This window comes from Sphaerodactylus townsendi, linkage group LG08, assembly GCF_021028975.2.
Source record: "Sphaerodactylus townsendi isolate TG3544 linkage group LG08, MPM_Stown_v2.3, whole genome shotgun sequence".
NCBI lineage: Eukaryota > Metazoa > Chordata > Lepidosauria > Squamata > Sphaerodactylidae > Sphaerodactylus > Sphaerodactylus townsendi.
Window position 1 is genome coordinate 83,425,522 of NC_059432.1, and position 27,570 is coordinate 83,453,091.

General features: G+C 42.1%; 1 protein-coding gene across 1 annotated transcript in view; it reads right to left on the reverse strand.

Moving 5' to 3' along the window:
- The window catches only part of SLC9A9 (solute carrier family 9 member A9), a 334,255-nt gene that overhangs the window by 151,433 nt on the left and 155,252 nt on the right, over positions 1-27,570 (reverse strand). The window contains exons 10-12 of the mRNA XM_048506098.1: positions 24,005-24,118; positions 22,207-22,318; positions 8,532-8,685 (exon numbers count right to left, since the gene is read on the reverse strand). Of these exons, the coding sequence (XP_048362055.1) occupies positions 8,532-8,685; positions 22,207-22,318; positions 24,005-24,118 (380 nt within the window). The remainder of the gene's footprint in view (positions 1-8,531; positions 8,686-22,206; positions 22,319-24,004; positions 24,119-27,570) is intronic.

A 27,570-nucleotide genomic window follows, 5' to 3' on the forward strand; every position in this document is an offset into this window, starting at 1 on the left:
AATGGTCAGGCAGTCACTGAGATGATATTTAATGTCCTGTGCGCCATTTGTAGTCCTCTGGCTGCCATTTTGCTGTTGTACTTAGGCTTGATGTTGCCTATTAGAGCTCAATTATGATGTTGTCTATTAGAGCTCAATGTTATGAGGGCTGGATATGATATAAATGTGACTTGGTCGGGCTGGGTCTGGGGGGGGGGACAGCTGCCTTGGCTTTCAAACCCACAGCAGGCTTCCCAGCCCAGATCGGCATTGGGGTGGTGGTGACAAGGTTTGTCAGGCCAGATTGGGAATAAGTGGGGGGCAGAGTTACCACAGCTGTCTCGTTGGCTTGATAAGCCCTCTCTCAAGGGGCCAGATCTGGCCACCGGGGCAGCATGTTTGACACCCCCATATTAGACCCTACTCCAAAAATGCCTCCCACCATGTGGGAGTGGGAACTGCCATCCTGGGATGTACTGTAGTAAGGCTGTTTTAATGGAATCTCAGTGTTTTCTTTTGGGAGCGTGATTTGGTTTTTTATGTATTATGGTTGGTTCAAAAATTGTAAGCCACCAGAAGCACAACAGCAAGGCAAAGTATAAATATTTTATGAATGAAAGAAATAATTATGCCTTCCCATGCCCTATTACCCATGGTAATAGGGAAGTGTGGACAGCACAGAAGATTTGTGAAATCAAGGCCAGTGCATAGAAGACTGTGTGTTGCCTCAGCAAACACTACTGATATTTTTGTAAACAGCACGAAAACAACTTGAAAATTCCCTTGTGGCCTTGTAAGGTAGAAGGCATACATTTAATCCTGGAATGGTTCCATTTAACAACATTAGTTTTAAGACAAATGTACTGGGAAAGGAGCCAGTGTGTGACTATTCCTTAAGCTGACTGGTTTTGTCGTGTCCAATAGCTCCAAGTACAAAATACATCCCTAGCTCATTCAATAAACTACTTAAATGAGAATATTTGAATTTAAAGTGATTAACAACCTATTCACACCTGCATATCCAAGAGGATAAAGATTTCATGCAATGGCTTTTATTTATCACTTTCATGTGAGGAACCATTTGCTTAATTTCATCATGTGTCAGTCAGAATTTTTTTTTTAACCTGGGCAAAGTCTTAAACCTGTGGGTTACTGAGACACCATTTAAGTTAGTCATCTTGGTTGTAGTAGGACTTCTATGAATCTTGGAGCAAGCATGTTTGACTGTTGAACATACCATTTCTAACTGCGGTGATAAGATATGAGCTGGCAATCAGGTCTATTTACCCCAGCAGTAGAGGCTCATATGCCTTAGGAACAGATTTATACTAGGTTTTTGCAAAGCCAAAAAAGCATTGATATTGCTAAGGTCTCCTTAGACAAACACCAAATGCTAGGATTGTTTAAAATCCTAAACTGCTTGATTTGTATGACTTTGATTGATTTTTATGATTTTTTCATTTATCTATTTAAACAAGTGCCTGCTGAACACAGAAGAAACATAGCATGCTCTCTCTCTCTCTCTCTCTGTGTGTGTGTCTGTGTGTGTGTGTAGAATTCCATTGAGCTGTATGAAAACACATATGTATGAAAAATCAATTACGCTCGATTGATAGGAAAGAATAGTAGAAGCAACCTGCTGATCCTCAATGAATGAGCTGACAAACAGTCCATCAAAGCCTTCAACAATACATAGTCCATCAAAAATTAGCTCCCTGTTAATGAATGGTGAACAAGGCAGGAACTGAACAGCAGATATTCAAGCATCTCTAGTTGTAAGTACTCAGCTATGTGCAGTTGAACAAATGGGATGACTACACAGAGTCCCTTAAGTATTAGAGCAAGATAATTGCATCTAGTGCTGATATTGATTCTGCACAGAGTTGTATTGTACTGGGGTAGGTTCACAAATGGGTTGACCCAAAGGAGGGGTCATTAAATGTTGAATGGGTTCTGTGGTTTCATTACAGGTTGGCTGGGCTCTGAATCCAAATGGATAAAGATTGGAAAAATGATAACAAATAGCAGACAATAGCCAACACTACAGGACAGGGAAAGTAGTAAGCATGTTAACAGATAGCAAGACCTAGGTTAAGAGTGGCCTTGTATGCATTCTGAGTGTCCTCATATCTCACTTCCGCTTTCTTTGGGGGTTTCCCGCAGTTCTGCATGTGGTTTGCTCCCTCTAGTGGTCAATTTGATATAATTTTTTATCAAGTGCAAAAAGCTGCTGATTTAAAACTGCAGAGATAAACTCTTCATTAAGACTGCGTGATGTTGAATTGACCATCAGAGAGAACAAAATGTGTGCAGAATTAAACCCACCACCCTGAAGAAACAAGCAGTTAGACATGAGGAACTTAAGCATGTGTAAAAACCCAATATGAATCCACAGCACGGCCATGTGGTGACAATTGTCCAGGTCAGACCTGACAGAATTTAAAATGGGGTCAGCTCTTCTAATTTCTTTCCTTGTGCTAGTGGAGTGTCACCAGCAGCAGCCGACCACAGCTGAGCATTGGTGTGGCAATACCAGTATGGATTTACCATGCTAACACATCTTGGGTTCAAGGGGAGTTAGAAACAGTACTATTCCAGTGAACCAGCCAAAGTCTAGGATGGGATCACTCTGAGGAATATTGTCCTGAATTACAGAATAATTTTAGATTTCATGGCTAAACATGCTTCCACCCTCACCATACAAGATGAAAAATGTTACTCGGAGTTTCCTTGATTCTGGTCCTTTCCACACACAGGCGGAAACGAGCCTCCACCGGCATAAGGCTCGGGGACTGTTCAAACACTAGCGTGTGAGCGGCCCCCACTCCCCCCAGTTGGAGAGGCATCTCCACACGGAGCTGCCTCTTGGTCAGCCCCCTTCACTGACCTTCATGTCCAGCATTGCTCTGGAGGGCTGCAGGGACCCGCCCAAGCTGCCCTTCGACCTCCAGGGGTCGGAGGGCAGCGTGGGTGGGTCTCTGCAGCCCTCCAGAGCGGCGCTGGACATGACGGTCAGTGGAGGCGACAGGGAAAGCGGCGTCTTTCCAGCGGTGTGGTTCGCACTCCGCTGACGGGTAGACTGCGCTTTGCAAAAACATCGCTCATTGAGCAAGGTTAAAAGCGGCGGCTTCACACCGCTCCCAGGCAGCCAGGACGGTGCTGCTGCATCGCAGCAGTGCCTCCTGTGTGAACAGCAGCCCAGGGACAGTGTTTGGGCCGTCCCTGGGCCGTTGTATATCGCCTGTGCAGAAAGGGCCAAAGCTACACAGTTAAAGAGAGGCAAATTCAATATTTGGCTTAGACATTAAGTAATTTACAGCGCACTCTGTTTTGATGCCAAGAAACAATAGATGATACGAAACTGCCTTATACTGAAAAAAACCTCCTATTTGTCTATCAAGTGCAGTATTGTCTACTTTGACTTAGCAGTGACTCTTGAGGTTCTCAGGTAGAGGCCTTTCACATTATCTACTACCTGACCTTTTCAGCTGGTGATTCAGGAAATTGAACCTGGGATGTTCTGCACCCAAAGCAGGTGATCTACCAGTGACACACTGCCATTCCTCCTATGACTATACAACAAGGGATTTTAATGTATGTCATAATTGGCTACTAAGATAAATCATTCCATGGTGGTCACATGCGTTCAGTTCCACTACCTGAACATGGGAGGTTAAAATGTGGCCAATCACTCTTTAAAGATGTCACATTTACTGAAGAGAGTTCAGCACAGAAATAGCAAATATGCCTTCAGGCTTACACAGAATTCTTATAAATAGTCAGTCAAATTATATATTCAATTCTTTATTAAACATCTGTGCCTTTGCAATTATGAATAAACAAAATTAAATAAAATATAATTTCTTTCATCCAAATGTTGATAGTATATATAAATAACAGTGAGTCACTCAAGATGTGAACAGATGAACGTTTTTCTGGAGCAAGCATATCCAGCATATCCTTGTCCAGCTATGGAGCCCCTAGATTTAAGAAGCATCAGAAACTTGGTAATATACTTTTAAAACCAATTCATAATTGCAGTCACTCTTGCATGCCTCGCTGCATTCAAAGGAGATGTGAAAATGACCTTGGATCAGATTACAAACACTCTCTCTAGTATAGCCAATTTAATCCCTTATGGAAACTTTCTCCTAATTGTGTATGGGCCCCCATCCTTTCATGCACTTGGTTTTTTTAAAAATTAAAAACAAACTTCAAAAGCCATTCAAAAAGTACTGCAAACAGTATGGATATTGTCTTTATGTTATTTTCTCTTAGGTACTCTGTCCATGAGGCAACATGATCTATCAGAACAATATTGATTAACTGATCTATATTGCAGATTACAAAACGTATTAGAATTTCCTCTGTTAGATGAACCAGATGATTGGTTTTTGCCACCTAACAGAACACTCTCACAGAATTCATATTACTGTCTCTGTTTGTGACCTTATTTTCTCATAATGTATTGTTCAAGATTTTCATAACCTTCAGGGATGTATCCCGTACTGTTGAACATTGGATTTCGTCAGTCCTACAAATGTCAGTAAAACCACTGTCTTGAGAATACACATCCCTTTCATACAAGCTGCAGGCAAAGACACAGAGAATTCATAACCATTAGTCCCTTCAGAATTACTATGTAGTTCAGACTCTGAACCAGGAACAAAGATGTACCTCCTCCATGTCTTCTTTAATGGTGGTGGCTTTCCACTGATTTCTGTCACCATACATTTGACTTGATTAACAAAATATCTAAGACAGCTACCATATTTCCCTGACATGACTGCAATTCTGGCCAAAGTAACCTCAAGTGTTGCTATTAATGTTTGTTACCGGTGTTTTAAAGATTTTAGTGACTTGTTTTACCATGTTTTATGCTGTACACCGCCCAGAGCCCCTAGAGGATGGGGCGGTATAAAAGTTTAATAAATAAATAAATAAATAAATAAATAAATAAATAAATAAATAAATAAATAAATAAATAAATAAATAAATAAATAAATAAATAAATGATATAGCTTATTGTAGTAATTCTACTTGCAACAGATGACCAGGACCCTTTCTGGCTAAACTACCTTTCTGTATAGAGTTAGACTATATGTTTACATACTCATGAGGACTGGAAATCTGTGTAGTCAGGCAACTTCTTTAACCATTGATCCAAGATTGTAGATTTTAGTCAGCAAAGTGTTTCAAAGCTGTTTCAAAACTGAGTGATTGTCTGGTTAAAAACCAAGCAATTAGGTCAAATGGAGGAGGAGGAGGAGGTGGGGGCGGGGAATCAGGAAAGCAGAGAAAAAGATGTATTGGCAGAAGATAGCTGCTTAGGTAAAAGAAGCTCTGGAAGACAATGGGCTACCTCAGATGAAGAATAACCAGGTTGGAAGAAAGTAAATGAGCTTATTGGGGTGAACCATGATGGGGTTTACAGAAGACAGTCCTGCCCCTTTCAGGTCCTCTCAGAGAGGCCTCGGTCACTTCCAGCTTTTGAGGACTCTAGCCATAACAAAAATAAACATAATAACATACAGTGCATAAAACAAGACGTAAAACTTTTCAAATGTCTGAGGCACAGGTGGGGTTGCCAGCACAGGTTGAGGCACAGGTAGGGTTGCCAGTACAGGCTGGCATGGGGAGAGGTCTCTAGTAATATCACTCAATGTTCTGTTGTCACTTCCAATCCTACTGGAAATGATGTCAGCAAATTGACAGCAGCCCTCTCCAGTTCATCCTGATTTTTCTCCCACCACCCAAACAAGTAGTGGTGGAAAGGGTCTACTGGGAATAGGGAATCCCGTGCCCCAAACAGGAAAATGGCAATCCGGCACAGGCTGAATGCCAGCTTAAAATAGTTCACTGGTCAGTACAAGGACCATCAGACTACTAAACAGAAGGATTTTCCTTTGAGTCTCAGCAGATCTGGTCAATAGCAATATGTTCAGGACTATTTTTGTATGTTCAAATAATCTCCGCAAGCAGTTGCTGCAGTTAGTAAGGCTGCAAGTCTATTTTCAGGCACGACTCAAAGTACTGATTCTTACCTTAAGGGTCATTAGGGCAGTGGAGGAGGATGGTTTTAAAAGTAGTTTTTGTGATGGCTTTGAGATTGTTTTTATGATGTTTTAGGATTTTTTATAATTGTACCTCCCCCTGAGACTTCAGTGATGGGCAGGAAATACGTACAAATATAAAAATAGACAGACCGATAGATAGATAAATGTATTGTCGAAGGCTTTCATGGCCGGAATCACTGAGGTGTTCTGTAGTTAATCAATTAGTGAGGGCATCTGCATGGTAGTAGCCTGGCCTTTTGATCCCTTTGATTGCTTACTGCCTAGAGACATCCTTTGTCTGAGTGGTGTTCACTAGCCCTACTAAGTTACTATATTATTTATTTATTTAATTGCATTTGTATCCCACCCTCCCCCGAGGGGCTCAGAGCAGTGTCCAACAATCATATATCTAACATTTAAAATCAGCTAAAAACAATCAATCCCCACTAATTAAAGAACGTAATTGTATAAATTACACAGATTTCAGATGGCATCAGAAGTTCCCCCCTCCCCCTTTCTTGCACCCACGGGAGGCCAGATGTTTATTATATAGCAGGTTTTCGATGTTATCCCGGCTGGCCGAATGCCTGGTGCAACAGGTCCGTTTTACAGGCCCTGCGGAAACTCTGTATGTCCCGCAGGGCCCTGATATCACCTGGGAGCCTGTTCCACCAGATAGGGGCCAGGGCTCTAAAGGCCCTGGCCCTTGCAGAGGCCAGCCATATTGCTTTGGGGCCAGGGATCACCAGCAGGTCCGCCTCCGAGGAGCAGAGGGGCCTAATGGGACAATACAAGGAGAGAAGGTCCCTTAGATATGCTGGTCCAAGGCCGTGGATGGCTTTAATTTGGATGGCTATGATTTGTTTTGATTGTTTTGAGATGCTATAGAGAAGTCATACAAATGGTCCCTATGAATAAATGCTACAACCATAATATTTCATAGTAACCATTAGCAAAACTTAAAGAAATATTCTTGCATGCACGTTAACATAGTACATCTTACAAAATGCCCTGTTCGGTAGATGCTTTGATTATATATGGAGGGTCAAAGTTGACAGATGGTTGTGGGTGAGCTCAAATTTGGACTACCTAGCCCATTGCACATTATCTTATCTGCTTCACTAAGATAGGAGAGGACAGCAATGTCCCAGTATTCCTGCCTAAAACAATTTGATATATTAGAGTATCTTAGGTTAGGTAATCTTTTATTTAACAAAGCTAGATTTCATTAGGCTAAATAACAAAGGCAGACCATTTGTCATCAGAAAAGTCATCTTGAATGATGTGTTGAAATGTATTACAATTTAGAATTTGAACAAATAATACACTATTAGCACTGAGGACCCTTTTCAGAAAAGACAGCGACAATTAAAATCCAACACAAAGCCATATTTTAAATTTACAGTTAGTAATCGACCAATTAATCATAGTAATTTTTCAATGAATGCCTCCAGGAGAAATATGCAATAAACAACATGAACAAAATCCTTGGAACCGATTTTGATGCATTCTTCCTGTCAAATTAGAGGGAAAGTATTGTTTCTTTGACCTATTTCTAGAAGGTGATGCAACTGATCAAGCCAGGCTATTGGCATGCATCAAGGAGACAATCAAGATCAATACAAGTTGAAACCTATAGCTCACGGCAGATTATAGGTCCAGACTCAAAACTGAGGGCCAAGATAGGATAAGTGTAGCTTATTAGCAGCTACCTTCTATTTAACACCTGAGCAAGAATGCCCATTTTTAACTGGGCAGCACAATCCTTCCAGAAAATTCCACCAGCAAAACAAACAGTAAGACTCAAAAGTGTTCTCAAAATCACTATAGAAGCCAGAAGAAACTTCGGCCGTTTCCGCACGGCCTCCTTGCGCCCCCACGCCGCCAAGAGTGCTGGCGGCGTGGGGGCGCAAGCCCGCTCGCACGCAAGCGTGCGAGCAGGCCAAGCGGAGGCCGCTGCAGGAGAGGCGGCTCCGCACGGAGCCGCCTCTTCGCCCTCCTCCGTTCTACTCACGATGTCCTCGTCGTCGCCTGCTGGCTGTCGGAGCCCCGCCCACGCTGCCCTCCGACCCCTGGAGGTCGGAGGACAGTGTGGGTGGGGCTCCGACGGCCAGCAGGCGACGACGAGGACATCGTGAGTAAAACGGAGGAGGGTGACGGCGTCTTCCCGGCGGCGCTGTTCGCACCGCGCCGCCGGGAAGACGCTTCCTCCCCAACAACAACCCTTTAAAGGGTTGTTGTTTAGGGCGGCCTGACGCCGCCCTGGGGGGAGGGAAGCGCATTCAGGTCGCCGCTGCTGCGTTGCAGCAGCGGCGCCTGTGCGAACGGCGGCCTGGGGGTGGCGTTTTTACCGCCCCCAGGCTGTCGTTTATGGGCTGTGCGGAAACGGCCTTCATAAAAGTTGTGAACTGCAGCAAAGCGTTGTGTAAGTAAAACATGCAGCCAACTTAGTGGGTGAACAAAGAGCAATTTTGGTTATTATTTGATGCCACCAACCTGATTTGAAGCCACGTAAGCATGGGTGTGGTGCCCCCTCCAAACACCCAGACTGTGAAGAACACAATGAGTAAAGTAGTTGTAAACATCATTTGCTTAGGCTGTGATTCCGTGTCCCGTATCGCCAGAGCAAATGCTATTGCACCACGTAAACCTGAGCGAGACAAAAGGGGGGAAAGAACAAAACTGATATTAAAAACTTATGGGGAAGGACAAAGTTTTAGCCCAAATTTTATAGTGGGAGGAGCAGTGCCTGTAAAGCAGCAGCAAGCTACAACCAGGTAACCTCCGTTTCACTACAGAACTCTGTCTTCTACTATAGTCTGTACTTAGCTACCTTCAGGAATGGGATTTTGCTGCAGATCCCTACAACTGCAGAATAATTACATGTTAGTGCCTTTGGGATCCTTATGAATTAACACATAGTAACGTAATAATCAATAATATTTAAAAATGTGTTACTGAAGCAAAACTTTAATTTGGGAAAAAATAAGAATGCAGCAGCAATCAAATCATATTTGTTTTTGAAGTCTTAAGGTTACACACAGCGAGGGCATTCAGATATTATATTTATTTATTTACTTTATTTACAGCTTGCCTTTCTCTCCAGTGGGGACCCAAAGCGGCTTACATCATTCTGTTCTCCTCCATTTTATCCTCACAACAAACTTGTGAGGTAAGCTAAGATCACAGGTGGGTAGGGCAAATCCAAACATGGGCTGCCAGCTCTAGGTTGGGAAATTCCTGATGATTTAGGCATGGAGTCTGAGGAGAGTGGGGTTTGGGGAGAACAGGAACCTTGTAGGAGTCTAATGGAATTGAGTCCACCCTTCAAATCAGTTATTTTCTCCAGGGGAACTGTGTTCTGTTGCCTGAAGATAAACTGTAATTCTGAAATGGCTAGAGCAGGGATCCCCAGGGTGGTGCTTGAGGAGGCCATGGAACCTGCCAACACTTTCCTGCTGCCCACTGATGTTTTTGGAAAGTGGGCAAGGCTATGTGGGGTTTATGTCCAGCAAAGCTTCTAAAGGGCCACTGAGAATTTGTTTAGCTGTGTAGATTTTTAAAAAAATATTGCTTCAGCAGTACAATTGCCATCATAATAGAACAGGGGTCCCCAAACTTTTTAAACAGGGGGCCAGTTCACTGTCCCTCAGACTGTTGGAGGGCCGGACTAAAAAAAACTATGAACAAATTCCTATGCACAAATGATTGTAAAATGTTTGATTTCACCTTTCAGCCTTTCTGTCATGGTCTATTTTTAGAACAGTGACCAAAGTATGTCAAGTACAGGGTGGGCTCCAAATATTGTTGGGGAGGCTGTGGAATACCTTCCCCTGTAAAAAAAAAAAAAAAGCAGAACTTTCCCAATGAAACATTCCATCTAACCCAGGATCAGGTATCTTCCTGGGTTCTTTCCTCCCTAGCAGCCAGCGAGCAATTCGCCAGCCTGGCTGATGCCAATGGGAGTGAGGCGGAACAGAAAGCCTGAGAGCAACACATGGAGTAGCTGAGAGGGAAGGGCGGAGCAGGCGTTGCCACATGTAAGGTTTCCAACTCTGGGTCAGAAAATTCATGGAGATTTGGGGGTGCCATCATGTAACTGCAATCAACAGCCGTTGGGGCCGGTTCCTCCTCTCCCTCAAGCCCCCACTGCACATGAATGGAGCCATCGCTGCCATGCCTGGCGGGCCGGATAAATGCCTTCAGGGGGCCACATTTGGCCCCCGGGCCGTAGTTTGGGGACCCCTGTAATAGAAGAATCTTTACTTTGAGACTGAAAATAAGCTGTAGCAGCCCTTGTTCAGTGAGCGCCGCCTACTATAGCAGCCATTTTGTAGATACTGTGTCAGAACTTGAAAGGTACCCATAAAGGCTAAGGATGCTGGATTAGAGTGTCAGGTTAGGATCTGGGAGACCCAGAACTGAATCCCTACTCTGCTCTGGGAGTTGGATGGGGGACCTTGGGCCAGTCACACACACAAACACAAACTCTAATCTATGATGTGTTAAAGTGCTTTCATACTGGCCACATTTGTGATCTTATAATTTAAAAGTACGGAGGATGCTTGGTGCAGGCTTTCAGGATCACCTTTCATAGGAGAGAACGATGGCACTAATTCGAACCCATCTTCTTTACAAAATTTAATTGGTTTTTATATTGGTTTATCTATCACGACTTTCTCCACAGAATACTGAGAACTGTAATTTACTGTTGATGCTGAGAATTCCATTAGAGAATTCAAGTCTACCTGACATGAATATCATTCCCAGAAGTGTTCGTGGGCACTTGTTACCATTTTAAGAACGCAGGAAGAGCCATACTACTTCACATAAAGATGCCTGTGAATCACCACGAGGCGTGATTGCTGATCGGGGTGGGGAGAAGCGAGACCAGTTGATGCCGCCCAGTAAGGGTGAAGGGGAGTCACGCTAGAAAGGGCTAGTGTCACCAGAAGAAAGGAGGGGTGAGCCGAGACGTTAAAGGGGACCGCCCCTCTTTGTCCAGGCCACGTGCTCGCCGACTCACAATTTGCCCACCCACCTCTCCCTAATTTTCTATGTTAATGCATGCTTATTTTGTCATAGCCCATTACTTGGAGGTTTGGCGCATGGGTATGGCTCTGAAAGGGCAAGGGGAATGGAGCTAGGGAGCTACGCCTTCCCCTTGGGAACGGCAACAGCGGCAAGAGGCGACCGCTCCTGCCGAACTGGGACGAAGGGGAACATCTCTGGCCAGGAGCGTCCGCCCGACAGAGCCCCACAGTAGAACAAAGCTCGGGACTTGGCACCTGCCCTGCTGAGCTGTAGCACGTTACCTGTTTGACCAGATCCAGACCCATGCTTAGCCTCACGCTTCTGCTCAATAAAATGGCTATGGCCAATTTATTACCCCAGCAATGGAGTAGTGTGTATTATTTTCACATGTTATCCTGAAAGTCTAGAAGCCAACCTGTACACATGTGACTCCAAACAGCTGTAATGTACAATACTGTGAACAGGGACCTTGAAAGCTCACTTGAAGAAGGAACCATTATATCTTTTAAAAACATGATTCAAACGTCTGTTTGATGCATTACCTGTTTACTCATCCATGTTGTAGAGAGCTTTTACACACAAAAAATATCTCTATGAAAAACAAATATCTTATGGATTTATTATTGAAATGTTCAACTGCAACACCAGCACAGCTACATGATATTCAAAGGCTGGGGTTTACTTCTGGCACGCATTTCAGAAATGTATGGTTGTGGCTCTTTAGGGGGAAAGAAGAAACCATGACAAACTGTTTCCTTTTTAGTATTTTTATATTGCCTCATAGGAGTATTGCATTTTATTTACACCATCCATTTAACTTGTGTTCAATAAACTTTACAACATTGTAGGGGAAAATCTATTTTGCTTAGCCAAAAGTTTTCCCCCCTATTAAAATAGATTTCATGATGCCAGCAAGTCTTTCATGTTCTGACATTTTGCTCACGGTCACTAGATCTTATTAATAATACCCCAATTTACACTTTATTGGAAGGAAGCCCCCCAGGATTTCTATTTCAGTTGTTTCCAAGTAAGGTTGTTTAAAGTGCCAATCTTGGGCCAATTCTCAGCACGCTTCTGTCAAATGACAGCAGTGGTATTGAGAACATGTTTATTAATATCTAGCTATGGATAGCATAAAATAAGTAGTTGCACGAATGCTGAGTTCATGTGTGTAACTTTGTGTGGATTACTTTACACAGAGTACTGTGGAAACAGCTTAAGAGCAGTTTCAGGGGCATGTGAAAAGCTGAACGTCATTCACTAGGACTATGGCTTCAACATTCGCACAATTGCTCTGTGTGTGTCACCAGAAGCTACAAGGAAAGCCTGATATGTTTACAGCCAGTAGAATTAGGTGGTTGTGTATGTAGAGTGGGTTGCCCTATGTCAGAACATGGGTGGTGGAAGTGATCTCTCACATTTTAAGCACTATATTAGCAATACCCTGCAAATAAAATCGGCAGGGCAATCAAAGTGTGAGCTAAAAACTGTATGTTTTTTGTAGTTCTGATACCTACAAGGGCACTCTACTCACAGGGACCACTGAATGAGCTAGCCCCCAAAGGTCCTCTGAGATGGCTGGCAGAAGCTTGGATAAAATATTCAGTTTCATATCAAAGCTGAGTTCCCTGGAACTGGCAGGAATTCCCTTGGACACTCTCACACAGAAGCAGCACACTGGAATGCTCCAATGAGCACACTGATTAAACTCTCCAGAGGTCTCTCACACCCATGACCATAAATAATTGACTCGAGTTTGCTAGACAATAAATGGAAACCACAAAGTCCTCTCCACAATACAGGCTTCTCTAGTAATTCAATCACAAGTTCATGAAATGTCATCCAGATACTTCTCAGCTTTAGTTGAACTAGCCCAACCTGGTTAGTCAGACAAGGAACCTAATCACCCCATCAAAGGTTATCTGACTGTCACCTAAATCATCCTACCTAGCACGATTCCACTTCAACTCTAATCCAAACTTCAAACACACCAATAGGAAGCAAGATCCTGCACCGCTGATCCAATCCTGCTGCATGTCTTGAACTCTGTATATGACTGAACCAATAATAGAATTCTTCACTGAAATCTAGTCATTTCAAAGCCGACAAACAGGTAGGGTTGCCAGCTCCAAGTTGGGAAATACCTGGAGATTTTGGCATTGGAGTGTGAGGAATGTGGGGTTTGGGAAGGGCAAGAACTTAATTGGGGTATAATGCCAAACGGTCCACCTTCCAAAGCAACCATTTATTCCAGGCGAACTGATCTCTGTTGGCTGGAGATCAGTTGTAAAATTGGGAGATCTCAGGCCACTGCCTGGAAGTTGGCAACCCTATAGCCAGGATACCTCAGCTCCTCCAACTTGATCTTACTTCCCAGGAGTCAGTTTTGTTCTAGAGCCGTCATCCTACTTGCTGAAATCACTGAACTTCCTCCTTCTGCTCTTGCACTTTTGTTCCTTGTGGGATGTTCAGGTCCTTAGCTGGTTTCAGTTTGGACCTCCTTTCACCTTGAGAACCTCCATCCAGAACCAGCTTTTGCTCCAGGCCACATTGCATCAGGCTCTTCTCATTTGCACACACCATGTATAATTTTCCTTTCACTCTTTTATTTCCCTTTGATTCCCATGTGCACACTGAGTAGGCAGCAACCACGGACAGTGTAGCCAAGGTTGCTTTGCTGTATTGTAGCATTGTTTTGCATTTTTGCTTCTAGTATTTCATCTTTCTAGCCTTGTATCTTGTTAGAAGTATAACAGGTTTCCTTGTTAAGACCACCTCTCTCTGACTCATCTTTCTAAGGATATTGTGCTAGAAAGGGATCTATGTATACAACAGATTGAAATGGTCCTAAATAATTAGCCTGGAACATGTGTTTGGTTCTACAAGTCTAGAGAACGGGGCTGATACAGGGACCAATTAGAGTTACATTTCCAGTGAGGCTTTTTTTTTTTTCATGAGAAGAACTTTTAGAAGAGATCCCTTCTATCTGAAGTGTATGTCAGGGGGATGCTATCTAGGTGGTTGAGATATATTCCCAGATCCATGTAACTGTCTAAAGTAACAAATTAATGCTGCTAGAAAGATATATGTAACCAGCCTGCTATATGTATCCACTGCCACCTGTGCATTCTTTCCTTGATCTTTACTTTATGGCTTCCCACACTTTGTAGACAACTAGGCTTCCCCTGGTACTTCTATCCCATGAGAACTGTATTACAACCATTATATTGTAGGGCAGGAAGCCAGTGGCTCCCTCTTGCTATCTGCTGCCGATCTTGGGGCGTCTTAGCTCCAAAGACTGTTTTTCATAGCCTCTTGGGAAAACAGGAAGGGGGCTTTCAAAGGGGGATGAAAGGGACTGTGAATGCCAGCTTTGTCAGAACTGGCTTTGCCAAGTATGGTGCTTCGATACCTCTTCAATAAACGCTACTGACCAGTACTGCAGAGTCCGTTCATTGGCTTAGGGTTACGAAACCTAACAGTATAACCCATCTTATTTCTAGTATGGTATAGTAGTGAGAGTGTTGGACTGGCATCTGGAATACCTAAGCTGGAGTTGTTACTCTGCCATGGAGGTTCATTAGGTGCCATTAGGCTAGTCACTTTATTTCAAATGGTTGGTGCTAAGAGGATAATATGGAGGCTGGCAGAACAAAGCTTGATGCTGCTGTGGGTCCCCACTAGGGGAAAAAGCTGGCTATCATCAGTATCTAAATAAATGCCTACATCACTCTGTACTTGCATAGACCAGTGATGGTCAATCCAGAATCAAATTATAGGGTGAGTTTACTGATACAAAAGTAGTAAAGTTAAATGCATTATCCTAAGAATTTTACCAACCAGCTGGTAAAATGTGTGGTAAAGTGGTCTGGATTCCTTATAGAGAATGCCTCAAAACTGCTCCTCCATGGCTGTGTCCCCCAGTGCTGCGGCAGGTACAAGATCCATGCCAGTATTATTTATTTATTTATTTATTTATTTATTTATTTATTTATTTATTTATTTATTTAATTCATATCCCACCCTCTCCAACCAGAGTCGGGCTCAGGACAGCATGCAACATATTTAAAAAACAATTTTAAAATACAAAAGGATACACAGTCATTTAAAGCACAAGATGGCAATAAGTCTGAGCCTACGAAGAAACACCAGCTCAGCTCAAACATAAACTTTCAATCAGAGTTGTCAAAGTACAGGCTAAATCAAGGGAAATAACACGGGAAAACAATGCGCTTGATAATGAGGCCAGCAGATGACATTTGGGGACGCATGAGGGGCATCAACCAAAAGTCTGGAGAAACACCTCTGTCTTGCAGACCCAGCGGAATTGTTTAAGATTCCACAGGGCTCTGGTGTCAGCTGACAGAGAGTTCTACTAGACTGGAGCCAGGACAGAATAATCCCTGGTTCTGGTTGAGGCAAATCACACGTCCCTGGGGCTAGGGACCCCCAAGAGTAATTATAACCAGTAATGATATGGTTGACATAAAAATGAAGGGTTTAAATCTAGGCTTCTTTCTTTGATGTACAAATATTTGGAGCAAAATAAACTATTGTTCAAGATCAACCATATTCAGCGACCAAATGTTTCCATTGCAAAGTAATTGGTTCTTTGTAAAAGAAATGTTAAATGCTTTAGACAACAGGTGCCTAACAGAACATAGCTTTTAAATAATAATATTGAATTGCATTTGTCAAGTAATAGCTAAGGTAAAGCTATACACTTATGGAGGGTAAATAAAAGAGAAAAATGATAACAGTGGGAGCAGAGCCATATTCATGTATTAAAGGATGCACATACAGTGGTAATGAATGAGCTAAGCATGAGCCAGTAGTATGTCATATTTACAGAAGCACCCCCTCCTGGGTCTTGGATTTTAAAAAGAAATAACTGCACTTTGCACATATAAAATTGTTTTTTTCATTACTGTTTTCCACAAAACACAAAGCAAACTATAAAGCCAGAGTAATGAGCGAGACCTCTAAATTAAACCAATAATTCAAGTGAGATGCTGAAACTCTTTACAGATATTTATGAATTTTATAAAAGCCCCCACATCACTCCAGTGTAAGGTACAATGGATTTGTTTCTCCAACCAGTATAATGCAGCTGCATGCAGAATACCATAACGTGGTTCTTTCATAGCTCACAATAACATTTAGAATGCTGACTGTGGAAAAAAACCCTGCAGCAGCCAAACAAACTTCGAAAAATTAGTGAATATGTGTTAAGTGTTCGATTTTTATAAATTGCCTGGTTGAGGAGGTGGAGGAAGTACTCATTAAATTTGCAGATTACACCAAGATGGGAAGAGTAGAGAACAACCCAGAAGGTAGATATAGAATCCAGTAAAATCTGAACACATTGGAAAAATGGGCAAATGTGAACAAGATGCAATGCGACAAGAATAAGTGGGGACCCGCAAGACACTTGCAAAAGAAGAAGAAGAAGAAGAAGAAGAAGAAGAAGAAGAAGAAGAAGAAGAAGAAGAAGAGGAGGAGGAGGAGGAGGAGGAGGAGGAGGAGTTTGGATTTATATCCCCCCTTTCTCTCCTGTGGGAGACTCAAAGGGGCTGACAATCTCCTTTCCCTCCCCCCCTCACAACAAACACCCTGTGAGGTGAGTGGAGCTGAGAGTGCTCCGGAGAGCTGTGACTAGCCCAAGGTCATTCAGCTGGCATGTGTTGGAGTGCACAGGCTAATCTGAATTCCCCAGATAAGCCTCCACAACTCAAGTGGCAGAGCTGGGAATCAAACCCGGTTCCTCCAGATCAGCGTGCATCTGCTCTTAGCCACTACACCACTGCTGTTCCTAAGCATCTATCCCGCCCCTTTTGCTTGCTTCCCATTCCCCATCATCTCTCAGTCTCTCACACTTTCTCCCTCCTGCCATCCCTTTTGTTATTCTTTCCTCCATGCCTGTCACTTTCTCTCTCTTCATGTCCCCCGCCCATCAGTTAACCTGACCCCATCACCCTCCTGGCCTCCCATCTGCTTCCTATCCACCCCCCCCCCCCAATATGTGATAACACTCCTAGAATCACAGAGGATCTCCCAACTACAGAGATTAGTTGTCCTTAAGGTTTTCAGCTCTGTCCCCTCCCCCGCCTTTTACTGAGAGAAGCAGAAGTCTGGAATCTGAGGTTGCCTAGCAACAGCCACTAAGGGAATCTGCATCTTATAGCTACAGGCTCTCCTTTAATCCTTTCTGAATGTTTTAAACTCCTCAATCTAATTTTTTTTGTTAAATTTCAATTTTTTTCTGCAGATCTGGAATCATTTTTAGGTCTGTGGATCCATCTTGCCAATTCACATCTGTAGTCACCAGATTTTAGCATCCAAGATTTGGCTGACTTTGCTATTAGAATATAACAGGGGCAGGGGCTGTGGCGGCTGCCACTGCCACTGTAAACAATGTTTTTTTAAAAAAAAATTGGGTTTTTTTTTCAGGTTTTCAGGTTTTTTTTTTCTTCAGGTTTTCAGGTTTTAAATTTCAGGTTTTACTACAGACCCAGGGGGTCTCCTGAGTCTGCAGAAAAAAATCTGTTGGGGGCCAGTGTGCTCCATATCTGTGGATTTAGGTATCTGCAGGAATAGGGATACAGGTGGGAATTAGATATATAGATAAGTGCAGAGTTCTACATCTGAGTAACAAAAATGAGAAGCAGACATACTAGATGGGGGTTACATTTGAGTAGAGGTGTGTGTCAACAAGATCTTGGGGTATGGGTGGACTGTAAGATAAATTTGAGAAGTCAGTGTGACATTAAGGCAAAAAAGGCTAATGCAGCCTTGGGGTGCATCAACAGAGGCGTAATATCAAAATTGCAAGATTTCATAGTGCCACTCTACACCACGTTAGTCAGGTCACACCTGGAGTACTGTGTGCAGTTCTGGAGGCCTCACTTCAAAAAGGATGTGGCGAGAATGGAGCAGATGCATACAAAAATGATGAGGATGATCAGGGGCCTGGAGACCAAGTCCTATGAGGAAAGGCTGAGAGATAATGGGAATGTTTAATCTGGAAAAGAGGAGTTTGAGGAGGGGACATGATTGCTGTCTTTAAGTCTTTGAAGGGCAGTCACTTACAGAGAGCAGGCAGCTGTTCCTGTTCGCAGCAGAGGACAGGATTCACAATGATTACAATTTATGGGTGGAAAGGTACTGGCTGGATATTAGGAATTTTTTTCTTATAGTAAGAGAAGTTCAGCAGTGGAATCAGTAGCTCAGGGAGGTAGTGAGCTCCTTTTTACTGGTGGTCTTCAAACAGAAGCTGGATGAACCCTTGCCAGGGAAGTTTTGGGCTGATCCTGTGGTGAGCAGGATAAGATTAGATGGGCTGTACGGCTCCTCCTAACTCTATGATTCTATAAAGAAGTTGCTTCCAACTTATGACAACCCTATGAATTAATGACCTTTAAAACATACTTTCCTTAAATGCCTTCCTCAGGTTTTGCACACGCGCGGAAATGAACCTCCACCGGCATGAATTGTGCTGGTGGAGGCTTGGAGGCTGTTTGCACGCTAGGGTGCGATCAGCCTCAACTTCCTCCCCAGCTGGAGAGGCGGCTCCGCACGGAGCTGCCTCTCAGTTGGCCCCCTCCACTGACCTTGTCTTCCAGCTTCGCTCTGGAGGGCTGCAGGGCCCTGCCCATGCTGCCCTCTGACCTTCAGGGGAGGTGACAGGAGAAGCGGAGTCTTCCCAGTGGTGCGGTTCACACCGCGCCAACCGGAAGACATTGCTTTGCAAAAACCTTGCTCAATGAGGTTTTTGACCTCCTGGGCAGCGATGCAGCAGTGCCTCCTGTGCGAACAGCAGCCCAGGGACAGGGTTTTTGCCATCCCTGGGTTGCTGTATTTCACCTGTGTGGAAAGGGCCTGGGGGTCACAGCTGAAAGACGGAGTCGGTAGGTGGTAAAAGCCGGAGGAATTGCGGGCACCATGGGACTCATATCGGCACTTCGTTATGTTGTTGTTTCTCTGGCCCCTCATCTCGTTGTTTCTCTGGCCCTTTACCTCTCCGGCCCTCGTTACCCGACACCGTCTGAACTCCATCTGAGCTACTAGTAATCTCCGGTCCTCTCAGTTTTAACCCATAGTTCTTCTTGTTCATGTTTGCTTGAACTTAGTAATGCAGATCTTTTCTTTACATGATCTTTAAATTCTTTAGGAGTATTGTTTAGATTATATTTTGGCAATATGGATGCTTCGGTGTTTTTCTTCAGCTTTATTCTAATTTTAAAATCCTACCGGAATATAACATGCATAGACAAGGGTTATATATATATTGGTTGCAGCGTCACTTGGGTCCTTCGTGGATGGGCGGTATAAGAAATCCAATGAATGAATGAATGATATGTGTGCATAAATTGGATTCCCCTTTGTGAGATTTGGGGTTCAGCAACGTTCACAACATTGTCATCTTTCTTGATTGATAGAAACACAGGCCTTATATCAGAGTGATTGTTTAACAGCCAGAACAGAATCCAAGTTCACTAGAGACCGATAAATTTTCCATGGTATAAGCTTTCATGAGTCAAAGCTCACTTTGTCAATATACATACTGCCAAACATAACAAGGTTTCACTGAAACTATGGCTCATTCCGCACATGCAGAATAATGCACTTTCAAACTGCTTTCAGTGCTCTTTGAAGATGTGCGGAATAGCAAAATCCACTTGCAAACAGTTGTGAAAATGGTTTGAAAACTCATTATTTTGCGTGTGCGGAAGGGGCCTCTGATAGGAACTCTGTTTTCCATAGATTATACCCTAGAAATTTTTGTTGGTGCTACTTAGACTTGAATTTTGTTCTGATACTGCAAACACAGCTACCCAGTCTAATCTGACACAGTTTAGGATCCATAATCCTACACTGAATATGTATGTACCTCTTCTTCTTTTCCCACTGGTTTCTATGACATAATTAACGGTTGATGTTGCCATGGGGGATATTTTGAATTTAAATCATGGTTACTTAAAGTGTATCAAAATAATTATTTAATTTCATTTTAGCTGCATTATTTCATTATAGGAATGGATTGGGGGAATTCATGGACAATCACAGCTGAAGCTAAAGAATAATATAATGCCATATTAAAAAAAGAGGAAAGTATTTTATCTTGTCTGAACAGCATTACTTCTCTTACTTCCCAGAATAAGAATCCACTCTAAAGCCCATGGTCTTATTTTCCTGCCATAATTACATAATTTCAGCATAGCTGAGAAGCACAACATTTAAAGATGTAACAGAGTTCCTATCATAGTCCCAGTGAAACTGTGTTATACATAGCATTAGAGCATTGTAAATAGACTGAAGATGCTTCATTCTGAGTGTGTCTGTAAATAAGTAATGAACAAAAACATAGCTTTAACCTCTAAGACCTGATCATTATATGAGCCTCTTACATATTTTATGTGCTTTGAACAAAAATCACTAGATTTTGTAAGAAAGAGGAGAAAACAAAAATTCTAGCTGTTAAATCGTTACAAAAGTTACACTGTTCTTTCCCTATGTAAACAGGATGCTGAGATATCTGAAAGACTCTCAATGCATACAGATGGGGTTCCCAAAGCACTTTTGCAACCAAAAGCCAGTGAAATGCAAGTAACCTAAATGAATAGCAAGAGTATGTGAGGGTTAATATTTGTTACTTGCTATGTGACACCTCCTCTCAGATTCCCTTTCCCTCACTGAAAATATCACAAATATGCGCAACATTTGTTGCCCTGCAGTAATCTGCCACTATCTGTGTTTCAAGCAATCCTTACTATTGTACATGATAATGCATAAAATGGCTGCCATAGATAAACAAACATGGCAACACAGAGTAGAATTTGATATTCTCCTAGACTTCTGTTATAATCCTTCTGAGTTCACCTTGATACAATGGCTCAGAAAAGATATATAGGGAGATTATGCTCTGTAGACATTCAGTTGATTTTTGTCTGTGAAACAGAAATTCGAAGTGATTGGATAAAGTTTTAAAATTATACATTTTTTATAATTGAAAAAAACTTGCATGTAAAGGAAAAAAAGTAGAGAATATGGAACATTCACATTAAAAAAAGAACAATGAAATAAAGAACCAATAAAAACAAAAGGCCATAAAATAAATAAAATACACCCTAATTTGCCTCCTCCCTAGGAACCATCTTTTAAAAAAGGAGTTCAGATGGAGTATATGCCTGTGTAAGCCTATCAGGATATCATCTTGCTAGTCTTCCCTTTATGATGTCAGTTTTATTTATGGCTCAGTTCAGATCCTTCACTCAGCAGCAACGATTTTGCATGATAATGGTGTGAGATGCAACCAAAGTAAAATGTGCCATGAGTGCTCCAAGCAGAGATTCACATACATTTTTGCCCTCTCAGGTGAAGTGAAAAAATCATTCAAATTGGGCTTGGGCTAATGCGTGTTCTATGGGGGACAAAAATACACGTTCCTTTTCAAGCTATGACTGCCACCAGCAAGGAAAGTTTCTTACATAACCTCTACATCCACCAAAGCAAGGCCTGACAACATTCTCAACACTCCAATATTTGTTAAGCCACTCACAAAACAGCTGACACGACAGTGCAGCAGAGGTGAGGTAGCCATTCTGAAACAGGAGAGCACTGATTTAGGACAGAACTGAATTAGTTTCCCTCCACTGCTTTCAAGTCTACTTCATAACCTTCCATTATAAGAAGGCTGAACCTTGGTGATTAAAATGATTAAAATCATTACTGTGCACCATCAGAGAAGAAGCAAAGCTTTCTGAAGATACAATAAATCTTTTTAGTGAAGCTAGTGGATCATGCAGCGGCTGACTTGTAGTTGTCCAGTAAAGAATATTAGGATCCCCCTGCCTTAAGTTACAATCTCTGGGTTGGGAAATACCTACAAATTTTGGGAATGGAGTCTAGAAAGCAGGTTTAGAGGGAGGAAACTCAACATGGTATGATGCCAAAAGGCAGCCATTTTCTCTAGAGTAACTGCTGTATGTCAACTGGAGACCAGTTGTAAAAGTGGGAGATCTCCAGCCCTACCTGGAGTTGGGCAAAACTACCTTGCCTCCTTTCTGTTTTAATGAAAATTATATTTTTCTGTGTGTCTCTAAAGCAAATAATACAGTAGCAGAAGCAATCAACTTACCTGAGAACATCATCATATGCTGAAAATTCCTGGGAATCTTTTGCTTTCGGCCCAAATTGAGAATAAAGGAAAGTGGATATATGTTGCAAGCTCTTGCTATGAAAACTGCCATCTATGTGATTTAAGTAAAGAAACTGAGGAAAACAAGAGAAGAACCAACAGACACTGATGTGTCCAATGTGTTATAAAATAAAGAATAGCCACCTGACTATGGACTGGAAACAAAATCAGCATTTATATATATTTTTAATATAGAATATTTATACATAGCTGAGTTAAACCCACTGGCTTCCCCACAACAAAGAAAGCTGTTCAGTTCCAAAGCTTCCTTCAACTAAATCTTGATACCCCACCCCCGCAAACTCTCTGGATTCATGTTCCATCTTTATCATCTTTATCATCCCTCAATCTTTCTATGAACACTTCACTGTAAATTGTTCTGACGCCAACAGTATTATTTCCTCAAACAGATTCAGAAAGGATGAATGTACTTCTGGACATGATTACTGTCTTATTTCTGCACAATGAATATTGTCTCTGTCTAATGTCCTCCATTTCAGTTTCGTCCCCTTTTTTGATTATTATTGCAGGGCTCAGAAAATGGTGTTAGTTTTTTCATTATTCCTCTATACATCTAATGCATTAATAGCCATTTTAGATTAACAGAACATTTCAGTTGAAAAAGAGAGAGGAAAAACTCACGCAAAATTACAGTTCTTAACAATATATAGGTGTCCTGCTGGTAAGAAGGGTTCCTCCAAGCCCTCACCCCATCTACTAGATATCTACATTATTACTCTAAAAGGTTGAGCCATGCTGTGTATGCAAGGAGAGGAGGTCAGTCTGTGAGACAATGTTCAGATACATGTATCTCTTGTGAGGATTTGAGAAGCATATAGACAAAAAACAGACCACCCCTCAGCATGTTTCTCTCTTGTGACCATACTGTATTCTATAACAGTAGTGCCAGTACAAGGGGAAAACTGGATCTTCGGTTGCTAACTTCCAGTCAGGGCCTGGAGATCTCCCAGAATTACAGCATCTCCAGACTTTAACAATTTAGGATCACTACATAAATGCTTGATAAGGGCTGTCAGTGGATAAAATGTAAAGCTTTTATTTATGTATACTTCTTTAATTCTTGTTTAAGCTACAGGAGTATAGGGATGGTGTACTCTAATAAAACGCTAATCTTATTATCCCATTTTGTTAATATCTGAGCATCTTTTTTTTGAGAAGCAGTAATAATATAATATCATAAAACAATAAATATCTTAATTGCTGTTGCTCCCTAGTTGCAATGTTTCTTTCTGTGAAACAAACAGCTGCTTCACAGGGAAAGGAAGGCTTGGGATTTAACAGTTTACCCCCTCCTTATGGCTGCTACGAACCTCAAGAACAGTTTTAGGGGATCCTAATCACAGGTTTGGCTTTCAATGAGTATGCAATGGAATACCATTAGCAAGGCAAAATTCCATATCACAATCTGCATTTTTGAACTGCAATCCAGAAAAAGAAACATTAGTCCCAGTCCGGACCAAGATAAGCAATCTTTTGCACAGGCTCAATGCCTAATTGGCTGTGTGAAACTCTGACATCCAGAAGTCCTAAGATTTTTCTGGATTTTCTGCCATAGCAACTTGCATAGAGAAATGAGCAGAACCTGTTCAGCTCAAAGTGGAGGATTCTGGCCTATACCCACAAGTAATGAATTAACTATATCATACAAATACATAAATTCAGCCTTATAGTATATAACATTTTAAATTGAATATCTGATGTTTAAAATGAAGGATACAAATGCTCCAAATATAAACAATGCATTGAAGATGTGGTTTTGGAAAGTAAACAGTGCTAATCCCATGTAGCAGAAGATAACATTCTCAGCCAAGAAGTTCATGAACTCAAACATCTAAAACGAAAGAGAAGCAAGAATTATTATTGGCATTGGGGATTATCAGTTGCAAGTGTCCTTTACATGTTCAACAAGAAGTATCATTTGGGGAGAACAAAAATTATGAGTCAGAACATCCACATTTAAGGATGTTTAGTGACAATATTCAGACTTACAAGCAATCATGAGAACCATCATGGTGTTGTGGTTAAGAGTGATGGACTCTAATCTGGAGAACTGGGTTTGATTCCCCACTCCTCCACATGAGCAGTGAATTCTTAACTGGTGATTTGTTTCCCCAGTCTTACTCATGAAACCTGCTGGGTGACCTTGAACTAGTTATAGTTCTTCAGTAGCCCCACCTACCTGTCTTGTGGGCAGAGGAAGGGAAGGAGTTTGTAAGTCACTTTGAGACTCCTTACAATAGAGAAAGGCAGGGTATAGATCCAAACTCTTCTTCTTGTTCTTCAATGGTTTGAAAAGCCCTTTGGCACAGAGTGGTAAACTGCAGTACTGCAGGCAAAGTATCGCTCCACCTTGAGTTTGATCTTGACAGAAGTTGGGCTGTTTCCGCATGGACGGAATACAGCGACCCAGGGATGCTAATTACAGCGTCCCTGGGGAGGGGTTCGCACGGCCACTGCTGCCGCATCACAGCAGCGGCGGCGGCCTTGTAACCCCCGAGCGGCGTGAAGCTGCTGTTTACGAAGCTCACTCTTTGAGCGAGATATTTCAGAAACAGCGGCTTTCAAATGCTGCCATGCGAACAGCAGTGGCTGGAAGGTGCCATTCCCCCTCCCTTTCCTGAATGCCTACCTTGTCTCCTGGCTTCTGGCTTGTTGCAGAGGCCAGGGGATATGCCCCACTGGCCGGTGACTCCAGAGCTGTCGCTCCAGGCTGCGGGGGCGTGTCCCCTGGCTTCTGCGATGAGCTGGTAGGCGTTCAGCAATGGTGCAGCCTATGCGAAGGCTTTGCCACCGCCTGCCGCCCTCCTGGGACCATCCATGCGAACGGTCCCAGGGGAGTGTGTCGGCATTGTTCATGCCGACGCACCCCTGCACTATTGCGGTGCGGAAAGGGTTTCAGGTAGCCAGCTCAAGATTGATTCAGCCTTTCATCCCTTCTGAGGTTAGTAAAATAAGCACTCAGCTTGTGGAGGGTAAAGTGTAGATGACAGAGGAAGGCAATGGCAAACTACCCCATAAACACAGACTACCTAGTAAATGTCACAATGTGATTCCACTGCATGGGTCAGTAATAATTCGGTTCTTGCACAGGGGACTAACTTAACATTTTAAAAAGCGTTTAATTGGTGAGAATAAATTCAAAGTACTGTCCTGATCACCAGGAAGATGAGAATGGCCACCAGTTAGCCTTGCTCAATCTTATCTGAGTGAGTGTAATACAGTGCTGTCTACAGCTATAGATTTGTCATAATTCATATATCTTGAGAAGTTTCTTAATACAGCTATCTCCACTTTCTGACCTGAATACATGAAAAGCATGTATTCATTGGCAGACAATATACTGTCATAGTTAAGAGGAAATAAATCACTTCAGAAGGAAAGGGGGGCGAATATAACCATCCTTTTTACTCCTGGGTATGAGATACTAATAGTTAATCACCATTCAAAATGGTATCAACATACCTTTGATTTGGTTTTGCAGGTTTTTTTATTATTAAGATTGGCTATTTAAGTTAGAATTTGCAAGTTTTTCCTCAAGTCTGTATGTGTTGGTAGCACTTAAACTTTTCTGAGGCCCTTTCCCCATGGACCACAATAGAATAATACTGGTAAAAAAACCAAGTGTGTGTGTGTGTGTGTGGGGGGGGGAACTTTGCGAAAATCCTGGTCCTAACATGGATCTACTCCGCGTTCCCACTCCAACCTGGGTTATTCGAGAATTGTGATTTTTGTGATTCTTTTGTTTTAATGCACCTTGCAATCGCAGTCGAGCGAACAGCTGGGCAGTAGGCACATTAAAACAAAATAATCTTGGGTGTGTTTGGTGTTCCTCGGCTCCTGTCTGGACAGCCATGAAGGCACACAGGGCCTTATTGTGGCTCTGGGGGCTATGCATTGGAGGCAGGTAAGAACACAAAAAAACAACGCCTCTGTGTGGAGGCACGCACCCCGGCCAATGAGCTCACTGTTCATGAGACAGTTAGCCATGCAAACGGGCTGGGGCAAGAATGGGTTCATGTAACCTGCCTTTCACCCTCATTTATTGGCCCGTGCGGAAAGGGCCTGAGATCAACTAACAGAGTATTCATGTTTCTGACATTCACATATTTATATATTATATGCAAAAGGAGAAAACAGTGGCATAAAAAGTCCTAAAGCTAATTTCTATTGATCATAGTTATCAAGATCCTTGCATCAAATTTAAGTTTAAAATTTCAAGTTTAGAAATTTAAGTTTAGAATAACCTAACATACCTAGAATATACATCTGCACAATTGTTATTAGAATACAGATAGAATACAGAGATTGGGATGATTTTTTTCAGTGTAAAGTGTACTTTTTTAAATGGTTAGGAACAATAATCAAGAGCCATACAATACAGTCACTTTATTCTTATCTCCTTCAGTTCATTTCAGATGTCATTCCAACATTTTAAAAGTATTGGCAATAATCTTATTGTTTCAAGGGAAACATTGTCTTCCTCTGTAAAACAAACGCATAAATCAATGGATTTTTCAGAGATGCTCAAAAGTCAATTAGCTTAATAGGGTTTTGTTTTATTTTGTAAAAGGAGGAGTCTTTTCTTGAGCTCCCTGGCTGGTAGAAGTACAGGCCCAAACAACAGCAAATGGACTTTAAAAAACCCTCATCTCCTAAACTTGTCTGTGTTTGCCAGAGCCAGTCTGAGGGACTTTCGCAGCTGAATGAGCCAGCACTCATCCAGCTCCTCATTCTGTAAAGTTGGTCTATGAACATTCATAAATCACAGTATTAGAAGGGTTGCTATGGAGACATTTCTCTTTACATCTTCAGTGGGGCTTATGCATTCTTATCACTGAAGGATGACAAAGGGAAAAGCCAGATACTGTGAAAAAATGTTATTTCAAACAATGATTGAAGGAAATGAATAGTATGAATGCAACACCTTGTTGCAAGAGAAGTCTTGCCTGCAGTGGTGGATCCATCAAATATACAGAGCATATAAATTGTTCATGTGCTCCACTGCATCACTGAACATATATTTTCACCCCAAATAGCTAGATCAAGTTTAACAACATTAAAAAAAATCTGCATTATGAAAGAGTTTTGATAGTATGGAGGTAAGTCGATGCTGGTACTATTCAGGCACAATGTAAGAAATAGAGGCAAAAAAATTCTGCGTGTTAAAATGATTAAAAATAATGATTAAAATGATTTTTCAGAATAATAATGATTACAAAACAGTTATTAAAAACAGAAGAACCAAGGCTAATACAGGAGAAACACAATCAAATGTAGTTTATA